Genomic DNA, 21,722 nt, shown 5'->3' on the forward strand with positions numbered 1-21,722 from the left:
TCCCACATACACACAAAAAGAGGGGCAGTGGAGCAAATGCAATAATTATGAAACCAACTGAACCTCTGCTGTGCACAGAAGAGTATCATTTCAATCAGGGTGATGGTTCATCTCCTTTCATGAGAATGTGAAGTCCACCATTGGCCATGCCAGCAGGGGCTGATGGGAATTGTAGTCCATGAACATCTGAAGGACTAGAGTTGGACTCCCCTGTCATAGATACTGGCAGGTTTTGATTTTTTTGGGCATGTAAGGTTCCTTTTCTCACTGGCATTTCTATGGCAGCTGGATTTTTTCCATCAACTGATCCACACAAAGAAGGGTATTAAAGCAGGAGGTTATGTGGAAACTCAATGGGCAGACCAGTACTGCCTCCATCCCCTCTTCCCATACACACCAGTATACCACAGGGTACAGAGCCTTACACTCTATTTTATGCTCTTGCAGGATGAACAAAGTAAGAGCAAAATGCTCACCTCTAGAATCTGGACTCTTGTGCAAGGTGGTCTTTGGCAAGCATAGATATTACTTCAGGAACTGGCTCAAACTACCCTGCTAAGAGCATTACCCTTCTACGCCTGTACTTTGATAGTGCAAGAGAGTCCCCCTATTCACATGAACTCTATGAGGTCCCAAGCAGAGTGCAACCTGTCACACCCACAGGAAGGAAGCACCTACGGTGGACAAGAGCAGTAGTGGTGAAGTTTCATGAATCATCCTGGCTGGGATTCAGAGGAGAGGGATACACACCTTTTTCAGATGCATTTCAGACCGCCACTGAAAAACACCTGTGCCCCATCCTTGTAAGAAAAATAATCTCTCAGAGCCCTTCTTTTCCTGAGTCCAAATTGATCTCCTGATTGCATCTTTAATTGCATTACAGTCTGCACAGCTTATTACAGCTCGTTCCCTACCTATTGACTAAATAGTCCATAAACAGGTCCTCTCCTCCCACCATGGAACACTTCAGGCAGGGCGAGCACCTGCTAATCTCCTTGCTGTTTTGTGTGCTCTGCATCCTTCTCTGTAGGTCTTAGATGATTTTCCAACATGGACAACACGAATGCAGACATGGACATATATATGGAATCTCACACACACACACACACCTCCAGCCTATTCACAGCTGGAGTGTCACTGGCATGATGCATGTCTGGATAAAGTTCCATCCACCACAAAGGCACTGTGGACCTCACATCTTTTCCCCTCTGGTACTGATGTCCAAGACGTAGACACTTGAGTAACTCATGGCTAGCCTGGCAGAGTAACCCAATGTCACGTCAGCCAAGGTGAGCCCAGAGTCTGGAGCACCCGTAAGATCTTCAGCCTTCACAGCTACACCTGTTGGGGGTTGCAAAGACACAGGCTGTCATTCTGAAGGGGAAAATGCAAAAGGTCTGTAAACACGCCACTAAAAATGTGGTGTTCAAAATTGGTGGACAAAATTCAGCCTACTGAAAAGTCTCATTTTTTCTCTTAATTTAAAAAAAAATGTTTTTATCTTTTGTGAAATGTACAGCACCTGTAAACAATTTCTGTTGAAGGACACTGTGTCTGGATGTAAAGGAGGCCAGAGTTCCTTCAACAGCTCCAGAGAAGAAGAAATTGTATTTGTTTTTATCTTACTTTATTCAATTTATATCCCAGCCTCCACCAATATGAAGTTGGGCTCAGAATCACTTCCAACAGCAATCACATAACAATTGACAAATTTCCTGATCAGATATCTTACACTTGTATCAGTCTGGGCCAGAGCTGAAGAAGCCCTGGCTCCGATTGAAGCAGCCAGATAACTCAGGGACCTCTGGCAGGTTGCTTCCCTGTGAGTGCCACACACCCCTCGGTAGCTGGGGCAGTCTAGAGAAGTGACCGGGATGAAGCCTAGTAAAAGCTGCACCTAATGAAATTCTTTTCAAATGTTTAAAAAATTAGTTCCAGTTTATTACTTACGTTCTATCAACCTGATGGTTGTTGGGGCAGCTCCCAATTAACATTAAATCCAAGTCACAATAAGACATCAATAAAATGAGACATGAATGATGAATGGAGGGGAAAGCATTAACAGCATCGGGGGTGGGGGATCTGGGAAAGCAGCAAAAGCTATTAAAAATTGGACCAATAACTCAAAAGAGCCGAGATAAAATTATATATTAGTCAGCATTTTAAAAAGGGACCAGTGGATTAATATTCTTCAAGCCACACACACAAAATGGGATTGGGGCCAAGGTAAGGAGAAAATCAACCAAAACCTTAAGCAAACAAATTCGTATTAATCTGATGCTGAAGATTTTAAAAACTTTAAAATGTAAAGGTTGTTCCTTGTGCAAGCACTAGGTCATTCCTGACATCTGAAGTTGTATCATAACGAGATATTTACTAGGTAGGCTGTTCATTGGGTGGTTTGCCATTGCCTTCCCTAGTCATCTACGGTTTACCCCCAGCAAGCTGGGTACCTTGGAAGAATGGAAGGCTGAGTCAACCTTGGGCCGATTACCTGAAACCAACTTTGAGTCAGATCATGAGCAGAGCTCTGACTGCAGTACTGCAGCTTATTCTACACTATGAGGCTCCTTAAAAGGCACGGTTAGCACCAGTCAAGTAAGCTATGGGCAGGGCAGTCCACACCTGATGTACCACCACTGTGAGGGCTCTGCTCCTAATTATAAACTGTTTAGCGGCAGAAAGTGAGGAAAGGCAGAGCAGGAATGCCCAAGGTCCATTTTAATGGCTAGGTAGGCATATCTTCTAAGCTGAAAATGTCATGGGAGGAAGCCTTCATCACTTTGATACCAAAAACCCAACAAGAAGTACTGGAAGTATCAAGCTACAGACCCATATATCTCTTTGCTTAATGTAGACTATAAGGTATTTTACAAAAATTCTAGCAGAAAGATTAAAAAAGAAATTTTTGAAAGAATATATTGGAGAAGATCAGGTAGGGTTTATGTCTGTGAAGAGTGGTAGAGAGAACATAAGAATCAGTATTGGATATGATAGAGTATTTGGGACACAAAACTAGGAAAAAAAAAAGCAGCTCTAGTTTTTTCTAGATGCTGAAAAAGCCTTTGACAATGTGAGCTTGGCAATTTATGAGAAAAAATGTTTTAGGGAAAAAGGGTTCGGATATAGAAGGAAAATTTAAGAAGGCAATTGGAATCACTATATCAAAAACTACCGGGCATCGATATTAATAAACGGGCAAACCCAACAAAACAATTTAGAATAAAACAAAGGCAATTCAAGACAAGGTTGCCCTCTCATCACCAATATTATTTAATTTGCAATTAGAGGTTTTGGAATGACGAGAATAAATAAGGACAAAACTTGAAAGGAATAAAAAGTCAAAGACTGGGCGATATAAGTTATAGGAGCTTTCAAGAGATGATCTAGTCTTATTTGTGGAGGAACTGGAAAAAAATTTTACCAATAATTCAAAACAAATTAATTGGACTTTGGAGAAGTATCAAGGATTCAAAGTGAATAATGAAAAAACAAAAAATTTTGCCAAAAAACCTGACAAATACAGAAAGGAACAACTTCAAAAAAAGATACAGGATATAAGGTGGGAAAAGAAAAGTGGAAATACTTTAGGTATAATACTAGAAAATCAAAAATAATGCATTGTAAGAAAATAATTATTAAAAAAAATGGGCAGAAATTGAATATGATATATAGAAAGATGGAACAAATTAAAACCTGTCCCTTCTTAGGAAGAATTGGCGGTGATAAAAATAAAATATTATGCCTAAATTGATGTATATCCCGCAGAATGTACTAAAGTGATTCGATAATGATGTCTGGAAAAGCGATAGAGAGAAAATGGAAAAGAATATTAGTAAAATTTATTTGGAACAAAAGATCAAGAATTAAATTATTTAACCATTAATAGATGAAAAAGAAGAAGAAGGAGGGTTAAAATTATCTGGATATACAGACATACTATGAGGCAAACTTGTTAGTCTGGATTACAGATTGATTTTTCTAAAAGCAACCGTGAAGACATTAATATTGGAAGTTGACATGGTTTAGTTAAAGGGATGGCATGGATATCTATGGCCAGTAGGCGAAGGAAAGATAATAAACCTCTTCCAAAAACTCCATTATATTAGGAAAATATTATGGAATATATAGGGTTTAAATATAAGAGAAGATTATACCCAGAAAATGCCCAGATGGGTTTCTTCAAGGGCTGGAAACCCTACAGGATAAAAGAGTACAACAAAGATTGGAACTGGCCAACATATGAAAATACATTAAACATAACAAACAGTGGAGCTGAATTAAAAAATAGAGAAGAAATTTACAATAAGGAAGTCATAAGCCACTGGTATACGTACCATCAAATATACAAGACCTTTAAAAAAGATAGAGAAAAATTGGATACTCAAATTAAGAAGAATGAATTTGATGATTTGATTAACAAAGGAAGTAGAAAACTAATTAGTAGAATATATACATTGTTGCTAAGATTTAGAACAGAACAGAATGAAGTCAAAGAAGTGATGTTAAAATGGTCATTCGATGTAAACAAAAATAGTTCAGGGATGAGTGGGAAAAATTTGGAAGCGCCAAAATAAATTCTACTTTTATCCACAAGTTTAAAAGAAAAACTTTTATATAAGGTTTATAATGAGTGAGTGGTATTATGCATGTCCAGTACAACTGTCTAGAATGGATAATAAAAAAGGGAGACAAATGTTGGAAAATGCAGAAAAAGAAAGCGTCCTTTATCCATACATGTGGTGGAGCTTGTAGGCTTATCCAAAACCAACTATTGGAGGAAAATAGCAAGTCAAATCGCGAGGGATTTTGAAGACTTTAAAGTCCACTTTAAGCCAGAAACATTTCTGTTAGGAATGATCTAATGATAGGAAAATATTAAGAAAATGATATTATTCTTTTTCCTTTATATGATAACCGTGGACAGAATTGAAACTTCTGCAAAAGTGCTGGAAAGAAAGAAAATACCATCTGTGAGGAATGGGAAGAAGAGGATGCACAGAAATACTGGACTTGGATCTATTAACCTGGAGATTGAAAGAACAATGTAGAAAAGATTTGAAGAAATCTGGAAACCGTTCAAATAATACCTATAAGTTGTAGTATATAAAACATTATGTTGAGAATTAGAGTAATTACCGCTATAGGACAGGAGTAAATACAACTCCTGGAAAAAGTGATCTCATGCAAAGTAATTCCATGTTTTGTTTAGTAAATGAGGATGGAAAGAAGTAAGAAATTTTCTTTTTTTGAAATATAAGAGTGATGTTTCTGTTTACTTTACTGCTACGAGTGAGGGAGAAATATTTACAAATATAAAAACATGGAAAGAGAAGGAAGTTTTAACTTGTACTGAAATTAAGTAATAGTTTTGTTGGATTGAAAGTCAATTTGTTGAATGAATTATGTTTTGGAGAGTTTTTTGAACTATGTAATACTGTATGTTGTATGTTGTTTTTAAAGCTGTAACTAAAAATTCTAATAATAAAAATTTATTAAAAAAAAAAAGATCATGAGCAGAGCTCTGACTGCAGTACTGCAGCTTATTCTACACTATGAGGCTCCTTAAAAGGCACGGTTAGCACCAGTCAAGTAGCTAAGGGCAGGGCAGTCCACACCTGATGTACCACCACTGTGAGGGCTCTGCTCCTAATGCTAAACTGTTTAGCAGCAGAAAGTGAGGAAAGGCAGAGCAGGAATGCCCAAGGTCCATTTTAATGGCTAGGTAGGCATATCTTCTAAGCTGAAAATGACACAAATGCCCTCGCCTTGTTTGCATATAGTAACCCTACTGAAGCCTCAGAAACCAAGGATGACACAGCCCTTTGTCCTTTCTCCATGGTTCTTAGACTTGTCCCTTTTTCTCCTACCCCAACAAGGCCATGCACCTTCTGAAAGGGGGCATTTCATCAAGACAGCCAAATAAAGTTTGGTGCATCTAGTACAGGGGTAGGGAACCTACGGCTCTCCAGATGTTCAGGAACTACAATTCCCCATTGGCCCCCTACCAGCATACCACAGTGGCCACATGCTGGCAGGGCTGATGGACCAGTTCCTGAATTTATCTAGAGAGCCGCAGGTTCCCTACCCCTGATCTAGTATGTCTGTGGAAGAGGGCATAAATGTCACACTAGAAAATCACAACACTGCTTCCAAAATCAACTAATTTTGAAGTAATCTGTAGCCAATTGGTTCCCCGTGATGGCAACACACTGATGACCATCACTTACTTAAGAGGCCAGGAGGCCACTCAAGAGTCTTCTCATTTTGCAGTCCATTCCTGGCCAGTGCTGAAGTATGAATCAGGCAGTACCTTGTGTACCTGAGGTGGCAATTCATCTTCCGAGCTCTCCTCTGGGACAGGCTCTGGGTGTCGAGCGGGCTGGCCATCCTCAGCCCAGCCTCCAAGCGGCAGCCGAGCAAAGTGTGATGGGGCCCTGTGCATCATACCAGGGTCTGGGGACAGAAAGAAAAAGAAGTGGGGGCACCCCTTGTAAATCTGCTTGACATTACTAGGCTGCTCTCTCCCTGTTGCTGCCCAACCATCAGAGCTAGCTGAGCAGCAGAAATGTAAGAAAGAAATAAAATCTCTTACAACTACTCTGGGTTTTGATCTTGGAACCCCATCTTCCTCTCCTACAATAAGCAACATCCCAGCTTCCAGTTTAGAGAAACTGTTAAGCAATAACATTTACTTCACAACAAATGGCATCTTCTGTAACTGCAGCTGCAACCAAATGGCAAAAGATTTTTGACTCTCTTTAAGCTTACAGCAGTACTCTTGTGCCACAGCTAAACCTTATGCTAAACATATTGCACCCACTTACTTTCATCACTGCTAGGCAGAGACTACTGCGTGAGAACAGAAATGCTGGCAAGGGGCTCCTGGGCACAGGCAGCTCAGGCAAGAAACCTACCATGGGCTGGGCTTCCCAGTCTCCCTAGGGTGAAGGTGCTCAACATCAGGTGGCTGACATCAGTATGTATTTAGAGCTGCTAATATATACCTGAGACACCACCGTACCGGCGCTGAAAACTTGTCTGTAGAGCCGCAGTCTCCTCTCCAGTCTGGCGAGGTGAGGCAAAAGGATAGCTGGCAGACCGAGGAATTGTGCTGCTTGGAGTGCCCCGATGAGCCTCGGACTCCTCCTGGGCACTTTCACCACTCTCATCGCTTTCCCGCCTATGCCACAAGTGCCGGTCAAGATCCAACTGGGCATGCTGCTTATGCAACTGGATGATGGAATAATAGTAGTGAGCTAATGCACAAGCTAGAACTATGCTCAAACTCGCCAGGACCCTACAGTGGAAGGGGTAGTGCATATGGATCCCTCTCCCTCCTTCCCAAGCCGGGATAATTCAGACCCTTGTATTTTGTTATGTACATTTACATGAGCTTATACAGCGAAATGTATATTAACATGAACATTTATATGAACTTACACAGCAAAATCAGGAGGTGGGGGCAACACAAAGGCCTGCATATTTCTCTGGGCTCAGCTCACCTCATGCATGTAGAGTGCATGCAGACTCATCTCTGTAGAGGCATACTCAGAAAGGATCAGGCTCTGGAGCTGACCCTCCCAGGCACTGCTGCCGGAACTAGCTGTTCGTGCGTCAGCCCTGCAGTCACGACAGAGAAATGTAAGATTCATGCTGTGATTGTAAAACCTGTCCCTTCAGATTCAAAAGCAGCCACCTCTCTTGCCCCATGCCTGAATGCACCAGCTGCCCAGAAAGTCTAACCCAAGCAGGACATCACAAGTCACAGCGCCTTTGCCTTTGATTTTTTATTTTATTTTACTGGATCTGTATCCCATCCTTCCTGACAAAGCTGGGCTCAGGGCGGAGTACAACACATTTAGAACAATTTACATAAAAATTTACCAAACTTATTTATCTAAAACAACCCAAGATGGCAACATATTTATTATATCAATAAGCAGTCTATAAAAACCACCCGGCCCAGCTCAGATAAAAACCTTAATAACAGTTGTCTAAGCATGGGCAAAATCGGGCGGGGGGGGGGGGGGAATCAGAGTACCAACGCATTGGTTATTGCAGGGGAGGCCGGCTGATGATATTGGCCCTCATTGGTGGCCTCAACCAAAGGCCCAGTGGAACATCTCTGTATTGCAGGCCCTGTGTAAGGTCCCACAGGGTCCTGGTGTCAGCTGACAGAGAGTTCCACCAAGCTGGAGCCAGGGCCAACAAATCCCTGGCACTGGTTGAGGCCAGTCACATGTCCCTGGAGCCAGGGATTACCAGAAGATTCCCTGGGGCCAGGGATTACCAGAAGATTTTTATCAGAGGACTGAAGTGTCCTCCATGGGTAGTAAGGGGTAATGCGCTTTCGCAAATACAATGGCCCGAGATTGCTCAGGGCCTTGGAGGTTAAAATCAAAGTATTGAGCCCGAATCAGAATTCCACTGGCAACTAGTGCAGCTGCTGGGGGCAAAGATGTTATGTGCTCCCTCACCAATGTACCAATGAGAAGTTTAGTAGCTGCATTCTGAACCGATGATAGTTTCCGAGTCAGTCTCAAAGGCAGGCCCGCGTAGAGCAAGTTACAGTAATCTAGCCTGGAGATGACCATCACATAGATCATTGTGGCCAAGTCGGGGCGGGATAGGTAGGGGGCCAGCTGCCTAGCTTGATGATAGAAAGGGCAACAACAAGATTGCAGGCAAGCATTTACAGGACATTCACCTAACCAGTCTTAAAGAATTCTCCTTGCTGCTAATTCTGTCACGTGATTTTTTATGCTACTCAGTGAATCCTGACAGGAAAAGGTAAAGACAAAGTGGAGACCCAGTTTCAAATCCCAACTTACCCATGAAGCTTCCTCTCTCTGAGCCTGATTTACTTCACAGAGTTTTTGAGAAAATAAAATGGACAAGGGAGAGTAATGTATGCCACTCTGAGCTCCTTGAAATAATGGCCTCAAAAAAGTGTGTGAATAGATGGATAGATGGTTCCCCATCCCTGACACATACCCATGTACATCTGTGTTGGGGGCAGGGGGGAAGTAGGCCTGAAGTAGGCCTCAGCTGTCTGAAAGCACTCCAGGTGCTTAAAGTTTGACTTTTTTTGGTCTGGTTCCTTAACACATTCATTTCCTTACCCAGAGCCTGTCATTGTGCCAGGGCCTCGGAGATGAGGCCCATCGGCCTGGGAATTCCCACGTGTTGGCTGAGCAGACTGGAGAGGAGAGAAAGAATACATAGCAGATGCCACCTCAGACACAGCAGAGAGATGCCTTGAGGCCTGTGCTTGGTAACCCAGAACCGAGGAGCCTGCAATCACATTGGCAATCAGGCTGTGTGGCTGCAGAGAGAGAAAAGAAGAGAACACAACTCAGTCAGGAACACAGGCATCCTTCTCCCACCACCATCTGCAATGCTCTACCACTGCAATCACACAGCAGCTTTGCCTCTGGGATTATATGTAACCAGCACCCTCCAGTGGTTCTCAACCTTCCTAATGCCACGATCCTTTAATACAGTTCCTCATGTTGTGGTGACCCCCAACCCTAACATTTATCCATTTTACGGATGGAGAACACTGATGCAGAGAGTCTCAGGCAACCCCTGTGAAAGGGTCATTCGACCCCCAAAGGGGTCACGACACACAGGTTGAGAATCTATGCAGAGCTTGGACATTAGCTGGAACACCTTCAACATTCTAATTCCTTCTAAACAGTAACTCCAGGAAAAGGAGGTGTTGCAATTGGATGGGGGCCAGGGAACTCACTACTAAGCCAAAATATTCAGTGGGAATGAGCTTATTAATATCCATAAAGAATATTAAAGAGAGAAGTGTGAAAATAAAGATGAGTAAGAGAGGACGGTCTGTGTACGTGATTTAGAGAGCCAAAGTCAAGGGAAGTACAACAAGCTTGCTGAGGAGAAAAAAAAAAGAGAGGCAGAAAGGGCACATTTGTGAAAAATTAAGGGAGCCTTACTAGGTCACGGTATTCTGTATTTTGAGATGCAAATTATCCCACTGATCACCAAGGCATCAATGCTCTTCACTCAGAGCAGGACACAAAACCCACTCATTCTGCTTCGCTCTTCTACGATAAGCCAGAGTTAAGCTCCATTCTAGCACCCACACCTTCCCTCCCACTTCATGCCAGGCACCTCTGATTCCGACTGCAGAGATTGGATGGAAGTGAAGAATGCGTTGTCAGGAAGGACACCCTGTTGGGCCAATGCCAAGCTGCTGTCCCGGTGCACCCGTTCCTTAAGCAAGCCAATGAAGGCCGTGCTCTCACGTGGTGGTTGCCAGTGTGGGTTGGTAATGGCAAAATGCATGAGGGATAGTTCTGTCTTGCCATCCTCAGCCTGCTGGTAAATGGAAGCTTCTGTCTTCCCAGCTGACATCCACTGCAAAACACAGAGGGCAAGGGCTATAGATTATCAGTGTGTGCCTCTCCCCAGCCAGCATCTTCATCTGGTACCTCCACCCATTTACAATCGCTGAGACTCATGACAAAATGCATACAGAGGAAGGTCTATGAACACACTACCACACAAAATCATTCAAAACTTCAGGATGAACACAGTGTCTTACACTGCTTTTCACCAGGAATCAATAAGAACCAATAATATTACAGACTGAGATCTGAGAGTAGGGTACAGCCTCAACACATGTAGCTACGTTTTGGATCTTTGCCTGGTTAAAAGCAGTGACTTCAAAGCACTGAATGGAAAAAGGTAGACTGAGGCCCAAGAGGGCAAGTCTGGCTTCTATGAAGGGTGATCAGGCTTCCTTGTTAATTGACCACCATGTTTATGTAAAAACAAGTAAGCTTCCATTCAAGCCATTCCCTTTTTGAATGAATCTTTGAGATGAACAATACAAGCCTGCGAATTCGCACTGTCAGTGCAAATGCCTGAGTGCAATATTAGCATTAATTTGCTTTTCAGAATACTTACAGGCACGACTGAGAAAAGGGTTGTTTTTCCTTTAAAACCTAAAGGTTTTAAATACACAGATCACCTCCCATAAACCAGATTAGACATACTGAAGCTACTACCTAGCATGTTTTTCATTGATTATTGCAAATGAGAAACTCACATCATGCCCAAGGAATTAAACAAACAAATGGCTATCTGTGAGATCCCCACTCCACCCCAAACAATCCAATGTTTCTGTGACCTACTGCAGGGTGTCCATGTTGTCGCACATCCATCTGGGCAAAGGAGCAAGTGTCCCCTACACCCACCACCTCCACGGTGAAGTTGCGGAAGAAGTCAATGATTTCCAGAGATTTGGGCCTCAGACAGAAGATGAGGATCAAAGGAGTCACAATCGGGCTGAGCAGCTCTTCCAGAATGAACACCTTGAGGGTGGGGGGGAAAAGCCACTGAATTCAAGCAATTGCCATAGCCGAGTAATACCATCAGCACAGTTTCATGGGCCGTAAGACATGAGTTACACTCCAGATGTAACTAAGGAAAACATCATTTACTTCTTCCTGTCCTTGACACACAGGCTGTGGGATAGGGGGGATCTTCCCAGTATCTGTGGGAGCGGGAGAGTGAAGTGGGGAACCTGAGGATAAGATGTACTGGGATCCAATTAGGGTCTCTACCCACTCCTGGGACAGCGCTTATACAATTTCCTCCCACCCACCAAATCACCCTGCCTCACCGCTTTGTACTGGAAGAGCTGTGCAAACTCATCTCGGGTCTCATATCGGTGAGCATTGCCCTGCCAGTGGTCAGGCATGTAGTGGATATGTGCCAGAATAACACGAAGCAGCTGCTCTGGGCAAAATACCAAGTGCTGGTCTGGGATGAAAGATCTGCAAGGCACAGAAGACTTTTAGAACATGTCAAAGGGATCATCAATACAGAAAGCCAATGTAGACAGCTTGTGGGGGAAAGCAGCCTATTCTCAAGGCTTAGATGCTTAAACTTTCAGCTCCAGATTTCCCCCTTATGAAAAGAAGCAAATGTAGATGGGCATACTGATGGATACTCTTGGAGGTGCAGATTTAAAAAAATGGCCACAGCTTTATCTAAATCAGTTCACCATGGAACAGGACAAAGAATTCTAGACATTTTTTTCTCAGTTTATAACCTGACACAATACCAACATGTGTAACCACTCTTTATCTGAAGGAAATGAGAAATAGTTCTTCACAGATGTGCAAACTCTGTCCATACTCTTATTGTCTGGATTCCTGTAAAGTTGATGGGTGAGTTCCAAGAATACGGTTTCAATCTAAGGTCAATATTATCATTATATATACAATGACAGGCTTCCATCAAAAAATATACATATAACAAAGCTAAATTTTGGAGATGGACATTGTTATCCTACAGCCCCCTCCCCCTGATATATCACTATCATACGGGTTCCTTTTAGTTCTCCGAGGTCTTCTGATGCTTTCAGATGTGGACATCGAAGCGTTTTCTCTAGTCCAACTTCCTTACACAAGCTCCATGCTGCCCTAGCCTATTTCCCCAGATCACTGTGTGACCCCATTTATGGGTCTGCCCCACTTGATCCTGCAAAAAGGGGGAGGAAGATTTAAGGTTCCACTCTCTGCAATATATCATAGCTCCACAAAGAACAGATGTCACAGGGAAAATGACTTTTAGTCAGCACCAGTGTGATTATGGAAATGGTGAAGAGGCTCTCCTGGATAAGCTAAAAGACAGGCAGGATCAAGTTTCAAGTTCATGAACCTCGAAAGGGCCTTACCAATAATTATAAAAGAGGGAAAAGAGCAGCACAGTCAGTTTGTATCTTAACAACCTCATTAGTGTTTGACAGTGTTGAACAACTTTTGCTGTTTGATGTGCTTTTAGTCAGGAGAATGCTTTTAGCTTCTGCTTGTCAGTTATCTGGTTGGGTGCTTCTCTTAGCAACCAGCATAATCACCTACCTAGCAACGCCCTCAGAAAACAAAAACCTCTGCCACAAGGGCTTCCATCTGCAGCCAAATGTACTCACCTGCAGACTGTAACAGCCACACCCAGAAGTGTGACTGTAGTGAGCACGTGCTCCACAGCAAGCACATCCTCGTCATAAATTGTCAGAGCAATGAGGACAGCAAGGATGGAGCCAGCAAAGAAGGCTATGTTCTTGGCCACAATAGTGAATAGGGGCGAAATGAAACAGTTCATATACTTAGAAGCTGGCTTGTAGCCCTTGCTGAGGCGTGAATGCAGCTCATGGTCCAGCTCATTGAAGTGCCGAAGGTAGCAGCGGCCGTAGAGGGACCAGCAGCGGGCGCCCAGGCTGCCAGGCTCTCGCTTGAGAATCTCAGTGTAGCTGAAGAAAGCGTAGAGGATCTGCCAGATGAGGATAAGGGGGCACAGCAGGAAGTTAGCAATACCAATCCACAGGATGCGAGTGCCCAGCTTCTCTGCTAGTTCCAGGCGGTTGCTGCCCCGTTTGTACTCAGTCTTGAGACTCCACTCATTCTCAAAGAGTGAACCAGGGCCCCAAAAGAAGATCAGTTCAAAGTTGTATTTGAGGCCCCGTGTGTAAAAGACTGTATCACCCAGTAGGGGCAGGTGGAAGCGCACAGGAAGCAGTGACTTGTTCACCATCGCGACCATGTAGTTCTTGAAACGCAGGATGCGGTGGTAGATATCCAGCTCTGTGAGCTCCTTCTTGTGGATGCAGATCTGATGTTCCTTCTGGATTTGCACAATCCGTGCCTGTACCTCCTGCCATGTGTAGTAGGGCAAATTGGACTGTGGGGACAGAGAGGGAAGGTGTAATTAGCCAATAGCAAGACAGACTCATTCTCCCTGCCTGCTAGATGGTACAGGTTTCTACAGCCACAGCAATAACAGCAAGACTTGACCAGAACAAATTTCTAGGCTCTTGTCTATGATCCATCAATCACCCATCCTTCTCCTCTGTCTATGCGCCATTCCATTCCTGGCCCTGGCTTCTGTGCAGCACCATTTCAAAACACCAAATTCCCTTACATACTTCCAAGACTGCAATTCCAAAGATGCTCTAATGGTTAAGAAACATAACTTGCAGCTCCATCCAAGGGACCAGGCACTCGGCTGTGCCCCCAAAGAGGCTTCTCAGTGGCGTGGGGAAGCTTAAAATGCTGAAAAACCTCCCTGGCACAAATAAGCCCCTATTGGGCTGAACATACACCACCTTTTTGGTGGCATACGTCAGCCATCTCAGATGCTGGTGCAATGAGGTGAATGGGCAGGAGGGAGCTGACAAGTTGGCTTCTCTACCAGCCAGCCAACCCCCATTACAGCAGCGGTTGGGGCACAGGGATGCTGGCACAGTGTCCTGTTCCACATCCCACTGACAAGAAGGGCACTGCTTCCACCAGTGGATTCATCCCCACTCTAGATGGGGTCATGAGCTTTCCCCCTTCTCCCTCCATATGCTCTCTACTTAACCTCACAGAAGGTTGAGTTGCACACAATACATTGAAGATACTTAAACATGTAAAAATAGAAAGCTAGCAACAGGCTCAAACTGCAAAATGAACATCAAAGTTTAGGTTTGTGAAAGTTTATTGTTTTGTTTAATGTATTTAAAATGTATTTTTAATGTATTTAACAGATGTCTATCTTCTCAGTCAAAGATTTCTAAGCTGGAAACTACAGTAATATGAATTGTTGGGCTTGGACATCATCAAGAGAAAATGCAAATTCTCAGTCACTAAAAAAATTAACATGATTAAGAAAGATGGCTGTGGGGAAGATAAAAAGTCTGGACTTATCTCCATTCCAGACCTAAAGTCACTTGGGAATCTTTCCTGCTCTTCTCCTCCTCTCTTTTCTTTCTCCCCTTCCCTCTTCTTTCCTTTTCCTATCTTTTGTCCTCTTTCCTCCTCTTTTTCTTTCCCTCTCATTAAATAAACTGGGATTAGGGGGCTGATCAGCTACAATGGACGTAGCTAGAATTATTGGACTACTGTCCATCATTGTCCATCATCTGAATGGTAGGACAGAGTGATGGAACACCGATTTTTTGTACATTTTATAAGCCTAATCACTTGCTGATTGGTTTGAGTTATTTTAATCTTTTTACTGTACTATATTAATTGTGTTGCATATTGTGAACATTGCATTGATGAGTTTGTTGTGAGCTGTCCTGGATCTGGCCTTCTTGCTGGGGAAGAATGGGGTAGAACTCACACTATAGTAAAGCAAAGAAAAGAGTCTTTTTGCATTATGATTTCCCAATTAGTAGACTGGGGCTAAATACGGCCAGCTCTTGGGAGAGAAGAATGCAGTGATTTCACCATTGACACTGCTGGGCATGAGACCAAGAACAGACACTGGCAAACCCAGGCGTGGCAGTTGCAGAGCATACCAGCTCTGTCACTCAAGCAAGTAATGAGCAAATAGGGCCCATGAATAAGACTGAACATCTATAGGACTGGCATCAGACCACAAGTAGTGCACAGCTCCGGAGATGGTCAGTGGGGGCAGCAAGAAAGCAAGCAAGCCGGAAAAACTCTAAGACAAAGAAATGGTGGAAAAGAAGACTGAAAAAAGGAAGTAATTAGCAATACTTATCTGCTGTTTTCTTATGCTAACAAAATAATTAAAACATAAGAGTTGCCTTACTGGCAAAATAAAATAAAAGTTTAACTAGTTCAGCACTCTGTCTCCAACAGCAGTCAGTAAGATACTTGTGGAGAATTTGCAAAAGTAATATGCTTGGAATAATGATTATCTTCCTCCAATAACTAGTAATTAGAGGCATGATTTTCCAGTTTAGTGTGAACACTCCCCTTTACTTGTACTGAATTGGGGTATGTACTTATCCACAGTCCCTAGATTTCAGCAGTTTACCATAGGAATCTTGAGAGCATTGATGTAAAAAGAGTGGATCTCCCAGTAGCAGCAAATGTTGTAGATGAACTTAATTAGTCGATGGATCCAGAAAACCCCTGCGATCACCAGGATAGACAGCAGAAAGCCATTGGTCTGAATCCTGTAAGAGAAATGGAGTCACAGGGAGGAAGAAGCAGCCACTGCAAGAACTACAGTCATAATAGGGCAAATATGTGACAGAACAGCCCTTTTCCCACTACTAAAAGTCAGGCAGCTCTGACAAGAGTTCAGTGCTGTACATTAAACTGTAGCAAAAGGTTTAAAGCACTAAAACAAGACTGTAAGTCTGAAAATAGAGTAAACGGGCAATACTACATGTGAACACCAAGTTTATATTAAAGATCTCCTGAAATATCCTTGACATCACATGTGTGCTACAAATCCCCCAAGCACTTACAGCCAAATGTTAGGAAGCATATTTAAAATGTTGTATCAGACCCCTCCTTTACTACTCAGGCAATCTTGATAGATTGATTAGATTGATTTATTAGATTTGTATACCGCCCTTCCCCGAAGGGCTCAGGGCAGTGATCATAGCACTGAAGAATCCAAATTTGCCTAACACAGCTGCAGACATCTGAAAGCAGCTCTCAATACAAGTGGCAGCCATGTTCACCTTTCAGTGTCTCCTATCCTGAAGTGCTTGTTTAAACTAACAGAGCACAGCTACTGTACACATAGAGGATCTTCAAGTTTTGGCTTGTGATTTAAAAACAGAACCATGATCAACAAGAACATGACTGGATGCAAACTGAGGAAGATATTAACTTTACCTGGCACTGCACTCACTGGGAGGTAAGAAGGCATCTGGCAGGGTCACCTTAACTGGGTCACTGGAATGCTGGCTGTGATTCACCAGCTTGTTGGCAAATAGGATGTCATAGTCAACACAGCTGATGAGGAATGTTGTGAAGGCCACAACAAAGATGAACTGCCTGTGAGAAAAGGGATGGACATTAAAAGGCCATGTGGAACAGGAAATGATTCACCTCCTAGTGGCTTCAAACTTCCCAGGGCCAGCAGAAGGCCTGGGGATATCTGTTCCCATCGAATTACAGAAGTTTGGTGTTGGAGTGAAGAATAAAGTGAATAAGGAGTACTATCCCCGTTGGAATGTGGGGACTTGAACTGACAGAACTCCAGGTAAGGGGGAAGAGGGATGGAATTACTACTCACATTAACTCAAAGATCTCACTGATGAGCATGCAGGTGAAGCCATTCTTTTGATGAAGGTTATAGACGTGAGAACCTAAGTCAAGGAGAACCACTCAGATCCATGATGCAGAACCCACCACCGCTTCATCAAAAAACCCTTTCAGCTAATTTACAGGAGACCTCCTTTTCCAGTTCAACCTATTATCCTACCTAGTCAGTAACTTAAGCAGTAACTTTCTACCTTTAAAATCCCAATTAAAAGTTGCTCAAAATTGGTTTCTTCTGTTGTTGCTCTCTTATCTATCAAACCTTCATGCTATCCAGACTATTTACAGACTATGGGTAGGATTCTTATGATAATATCCACTAACGGTAAACATGAAATAGCACAATCCTGCCTCCCACTGCAGTTCACTGCTTTGTCTGAAACCCTGGGAGACAAAGAATTCCTAAAAACAGCCTGAGGGGGAATTATGGTAGCAAAAATCAGCCACCCATCAGCAGTAGGAATTATTGCTGGAAACCAATCCCATCCTATTGTTTGTTCCTCAACATTCATTGAAGAGATTTCTACATTTTGAAAATATATTTTGGCTGAAACATAACTGTTTAAAATTTTGTCTCTCTGGACTATGCTGGTCATCATTCAGAAGTCTTCTGGCCAGATATTAATTTGTAAGTTCTGTTCAGCTTTGCAGCAACTGATCCCTACTCCCAAGCCTCACCCACTGATGCCCATCCGTTAGTTAAGGATATACGAGAGAAAAAGAGATCCAGATTCTCAATGTGATGCCAAGGAGCTGCAAGACAGAGACAGGGTAAAGATCAGGGCTGAAGTTTCACTTATTTATTGGTCTTTTATGTCGCCCTTTCCCAACATGCTCACAACAGCTCACAACATTTCCGTAATACTTGACCAAAATCATTTAAAACATAACCAATATAAATATATTTAAAAACAATATAAATACATTTAAAATTTTTAGATATTTAAACAAATTAAATATTAATTTAAAAAAACTTTTAGCTTAACAGCACTGAGAAAATAGTATTGAGGGGAGCAGGGAGGGGAAGTCAAACTGAGGGAAAACCGTAGCTGCCTCAGCCATATGTCTGGTGAAACAGCGCTGCCTTACAGGCCCTGTGGAATTGCATCCAGTTTCACAGGGCCCTGGTCTCGCCAGACAGAATTTTCTGCTAGGTTGGGACCAGGGTTGAAAAAGCCCTGGCCCTGGTTTAGGATAGGCCAGACATCTTTTGCCCCGGGAATCACTAGTAGGTTTTCATTTGCAGAGTAAGACTCTTCAGGGGACGTATCGGGAGAGACGATCCTGCAGGTACTTTGGCCCCAGACAGTTTAGGGCTTTAAAGGTAAGTACCAGAATCTTGAATCTGATCTAGTACTGGATCTGGAGCCAATGCAGCTGGTGAAGCACCAGTTGAACTGATGCCCATCATGGGGTCCCTGTCAGGATATGTGCTGCTGTATTCTGCATCAACTGGAACCTCTAGAGAAGGTCGAAGGGTAGCCCTGCGCAGAGCAAGTTGCAATAATCTAATCTAGAGGTGACCTTTTCATGGATCACTGTGGCAGGATTGATTTTGGACAAGTAAGGTGCCAATTGTCTCCCTGGAATAGCTGATAAAATGCCATCTTTGCTAGATTTAACTTCAGCTGGCTCCCTTTTAACCATTCTACCACAGCTTCCAAACAGCCAGCCAGTACAGCTGAGTCACCACCTGGATGACCGTCCATCAACAGATATAGCTGGGTGTCATCCACATATTGATGATAACCCAAGTCAAAACTCTGGATAAACCCAGAAAAAAGGGTGCATGCAGGTGTTAAATAGAATCAGCGAGACAACTGCCCCTTGTGGCACACTACACACCAAGGCATGGTGATCAGAAGCTCTCTGCTACCCTCTGTTCCCATCCCTGGAGACATGAGTGCAGCCACTGCAAGGCTGTCCAATGGAACCCAGCTTCAGCAAGGCAGTTGGTCAAGATGTCATGATCAACCAAGGTAAATGCTGCTGTCAGAATGAGTAGTAACAGCAGCACCAACCCACCTTGTAACATGTACTTAAGTCCTAACAGCTTATATCTACTCACATTTGCCACCCTCAGGAACATGCACCATTAAATCCTCTTCTCCAGGGGGAGAGTCATTGTACGAAGCCTCCAGCCGCTGGTATTCTGTATCGAAGTGAGCCATGGTATCACTGAGCTGGGCTCCTACCAGGGTCACAGATGCTCCATGATTGTAAAATTAGGACTGACTAAAAGCCAATAAATGCAAGCAATGGGAAAATCACAACACTTCCTTCTTAGTTTTATTAACAACAGATATTGGAAAGGTTTTGGTAGGAACAAAAGAGAAAACAAGTAGGAAAGGAAACTGATTGGGAGAGGAAAGTACAAATGTACAGCAAGGACAAAGATCAGGAAACTGTTACTAAGGCAAGAATATATGAAAACCCCTTCTTAATCATGAAGGGTTTAGGATTGCACTTTCAGTTTCATTTTTATGAAAGGCAAAAATACTAATGCAACGCACATAGCAGTCTCTTCTCACAAGGTAACTTTTGTCTTTCTGGAGTAATTACAAATTCACTTTGTATAGTTTGTTGTTTTAATGAGTTGCCTTTACAACGAACCATAAAATTTAGTAAAAGAAACTATTAAAATCCTAGTAATGTAACATACACATCTTGCAATTTCATTTCATTTACAAGATACAGCATTAAAACGTGTGGTACACAAGCAAAACAAAAAGAGAAACCAAAACAAAAGAAGAAATAGGAAAATGCAAGATGAACATCTTGCAACACAGTTTTTCTCTCTGCCACCAAATCCTGCGCTGTGGAGTAAAATCAAATGTATAGAATGCTATTATGCTATCTGACAAATTTTTTGAAGAAAAACAGGTTTAAAGCAACAACTAGGACAACTGAAAAGCTATACATTAGCAGTGGCTTTGGCACAATAAAACAGAGGTGGAATGACTTCAATCTTGCCACACCTGCTTTTCTTTTAAAAACAAACTATAATCCGTATGGTCCACCAATATATTTTAAGTTTATGTTGGACTGTGGATCTGTAAGAGTATTGGAAGCGTTGGCTAACTTTTTGTGCTCTGTCATTAGCAAACGGTTATAACTGCATTGGAGATTGTACTTATTACACTGGTGTTGCCATTGTTGCTGTTATATTGCTGTTTTTAATTATGCCATTAAAGGTTTTTAATTATGCCATTAAAGGTTTATATATGTATAAAAGCAAGAGTGCATTTTAAAAATATATTTACAGTTATAGCACAGCTAATCTGTATTCGGTGATGTTAGGTATGTTACACTATTTTACTTACTTCATTTGTGATTCTGTCTTTTTCCCCAGGATATATCCTAAGCAGTTTACATTGTTTTCTCCTCTGTTTTCTCCTTATAACAACCTGTGAAGTAGGTTAGGCTGAAAGTGTTGGATATAGCGCCAAAGGTCACCCAGAAAACTTCCATAGGAGAGCAGAGATTTGAACCTGGGTCTTCCTGATCCTAGCCTAACACGGAACCAGCACACCATACTGGATCACTTCTGTTTAAGAACATAAGTAGTAACTTGATAGATTAAGCAACTTTACAACTCCATCTTAAATTGAACTAGACCATTTTAAATCTATTTGATTTAGAAGGGTGTAACTCCACTTAGAAAGACACTGTTGATGCAGCATTCTTAACAAGAACTGCACACCCAGGGCCTGATTGAGAACCAAAGGTGGGCTTTCTAAATAAATAATTCAGCAGGTGCTAAAGTGATCCACAATATCCACAGTATCACAATGACCCTGTAACATATAAAATGCTGCTTCACTCAGGGCTTAGAACATAGCTGTATTTTTTTTTCCAGACGTGTAAATAGTTCTCCTTTATTTGGGTCACACCCAGAATTGCAGAAAATGCCCTCACAGCTACATGGAGGAACACAATCAGCTCCTGCAGCCTACCCTACATTGCACAGCAAACAACCTCCGTACCTGTAGCACGCCAAGATCGATCCCTTTCTGAGTCACACAAAGACATGCAGACTAACCTGCAGGGACACCAGGACGGTGTCTGCTTCGCACATCGGATCTGGGATGCGGCACCTCTAGCCTCGGATCCCCGCCGGACTTTTCTCTCCCCGGTGCAGCATATGAAGGAGCAAGGCGAAATCCACGGTGGAGATTCCGACACGGAGAAAACACCCCGTGGCCAGGCTTTTTTAAAACCCCGCGGCGGTTCTATTTACCCCAACTGCCTGCCAGTCGATTAAGGCCGCCCCTGGCCTTTTAACCCTCTCGTCACGGAGGAAGACCAGGACTGGGAGGGACTGCTTGGAGGCGGCCCCGGTCACCGGCTCAAGGGCGCAATGGCCTCGCGGGACTCCAGCAGCCCCTTGAGAGAGGCTTGGTGGCGGTGGTTGTTCCGAGGAGGCAGAGGCCCCGGGTTTGTTTACCCGGGAGTGGAAGTAGAGAAGGAAGGGAGGGAAGATACACCGGGCAAGGGACGGAGGATACACTGCGAGGTGGCGACCGCCTCTCCTGGGCTACTTGCCTCACCTCTGCGGGGCCCCTGGTAACCAGCCCCGAGAGACAGCCGCCGCCGCCACTTCCCGAACTGTCACTCACTCCCCCGCCCCGACTGGCGCCGTCCGCTACCAATGGGAAATCAGGATGGAGC

At 43.2% G+C, this 21,722-nt stretch overlaps 1 protein-coding gene across 5 annotated transcripts; it reads right to left on the reverse strand.

Annotated features, from left to right (window-relative positions):
* Window positions 1-832: 832 nt before the first annotated feature.
* On the reverse strand, window positions 833-21,700 carry ATG9A (autophagy related 9A). 5 transcript variants are annotated; one of them, XM_048485128.1, is made up of 15 exons: window positions 21,094-21,700; window positions 19,120-19,242; window positions 17,761-17,804; window positions 17,026-17,090; window positions 16,623-16,784; window positions 15,808-15,949; window positions 12,971-13,719; window positions 11,660-11,813; window positions 11,169-11,348; window positions 10,144-10,389; window positions 9,126-9,328; window positions 7,506-7,623; window positions 7,008-7,233; window positions 6,231-6,456; window positions 833-1,341 (listed from the first exon to the last, which is right to left on the reverse strand). In XM_048485128.1, the coding sequence occupies exons 2-14, from the start codon at window positions 19,220-19,222 to the stop codon at window positions 6,263-6,265; spliced, it is 2,586 nt and encodes an 861-aa protein (XP_048341085.1). In that variant the 5' UTR covers window positions 19,223-19,242; window positions 21,094-21,700; the 3' UTR covers window positions 833-1,341; window positions 6,231-6,262. The 5 variants fall into 5 exon arrangements, with proteins under 5 accessions (XP_048341085.1, XP_048341088.1, XP_048341087.1 ...); XM_048485131.1 differs by having other exon boundaries at window positions 6,323-6,456; window positions 19,120-19,286; window positions 21,094-21,699; XM_048485130.1 differs by having other exon boundaries at window positions 6,314-6,456; window positions 19,120-19,286; window positions 21,094-21,699.
* Between the last annotated feature and the right edge of the window lie 22 nt (window positions 21,701-21,722).

This window comes from Sphaerodactylus townsendi, linkage group LG02 (assembly GCF_021028975.2).
Source record: "Sphaerodactylus townsendi isolate TG3544 linkage group LG02, MPM_Stown_v2.3, whole genome shotgun sequence".
NCBI classification, from domain to species: Eukaryota; Metazoa; Chordata; class Lepidosauria; order Squamata; family Sphaerodactylidae; genus Sphaerodactylus; species Sphaerodactylus townsendi.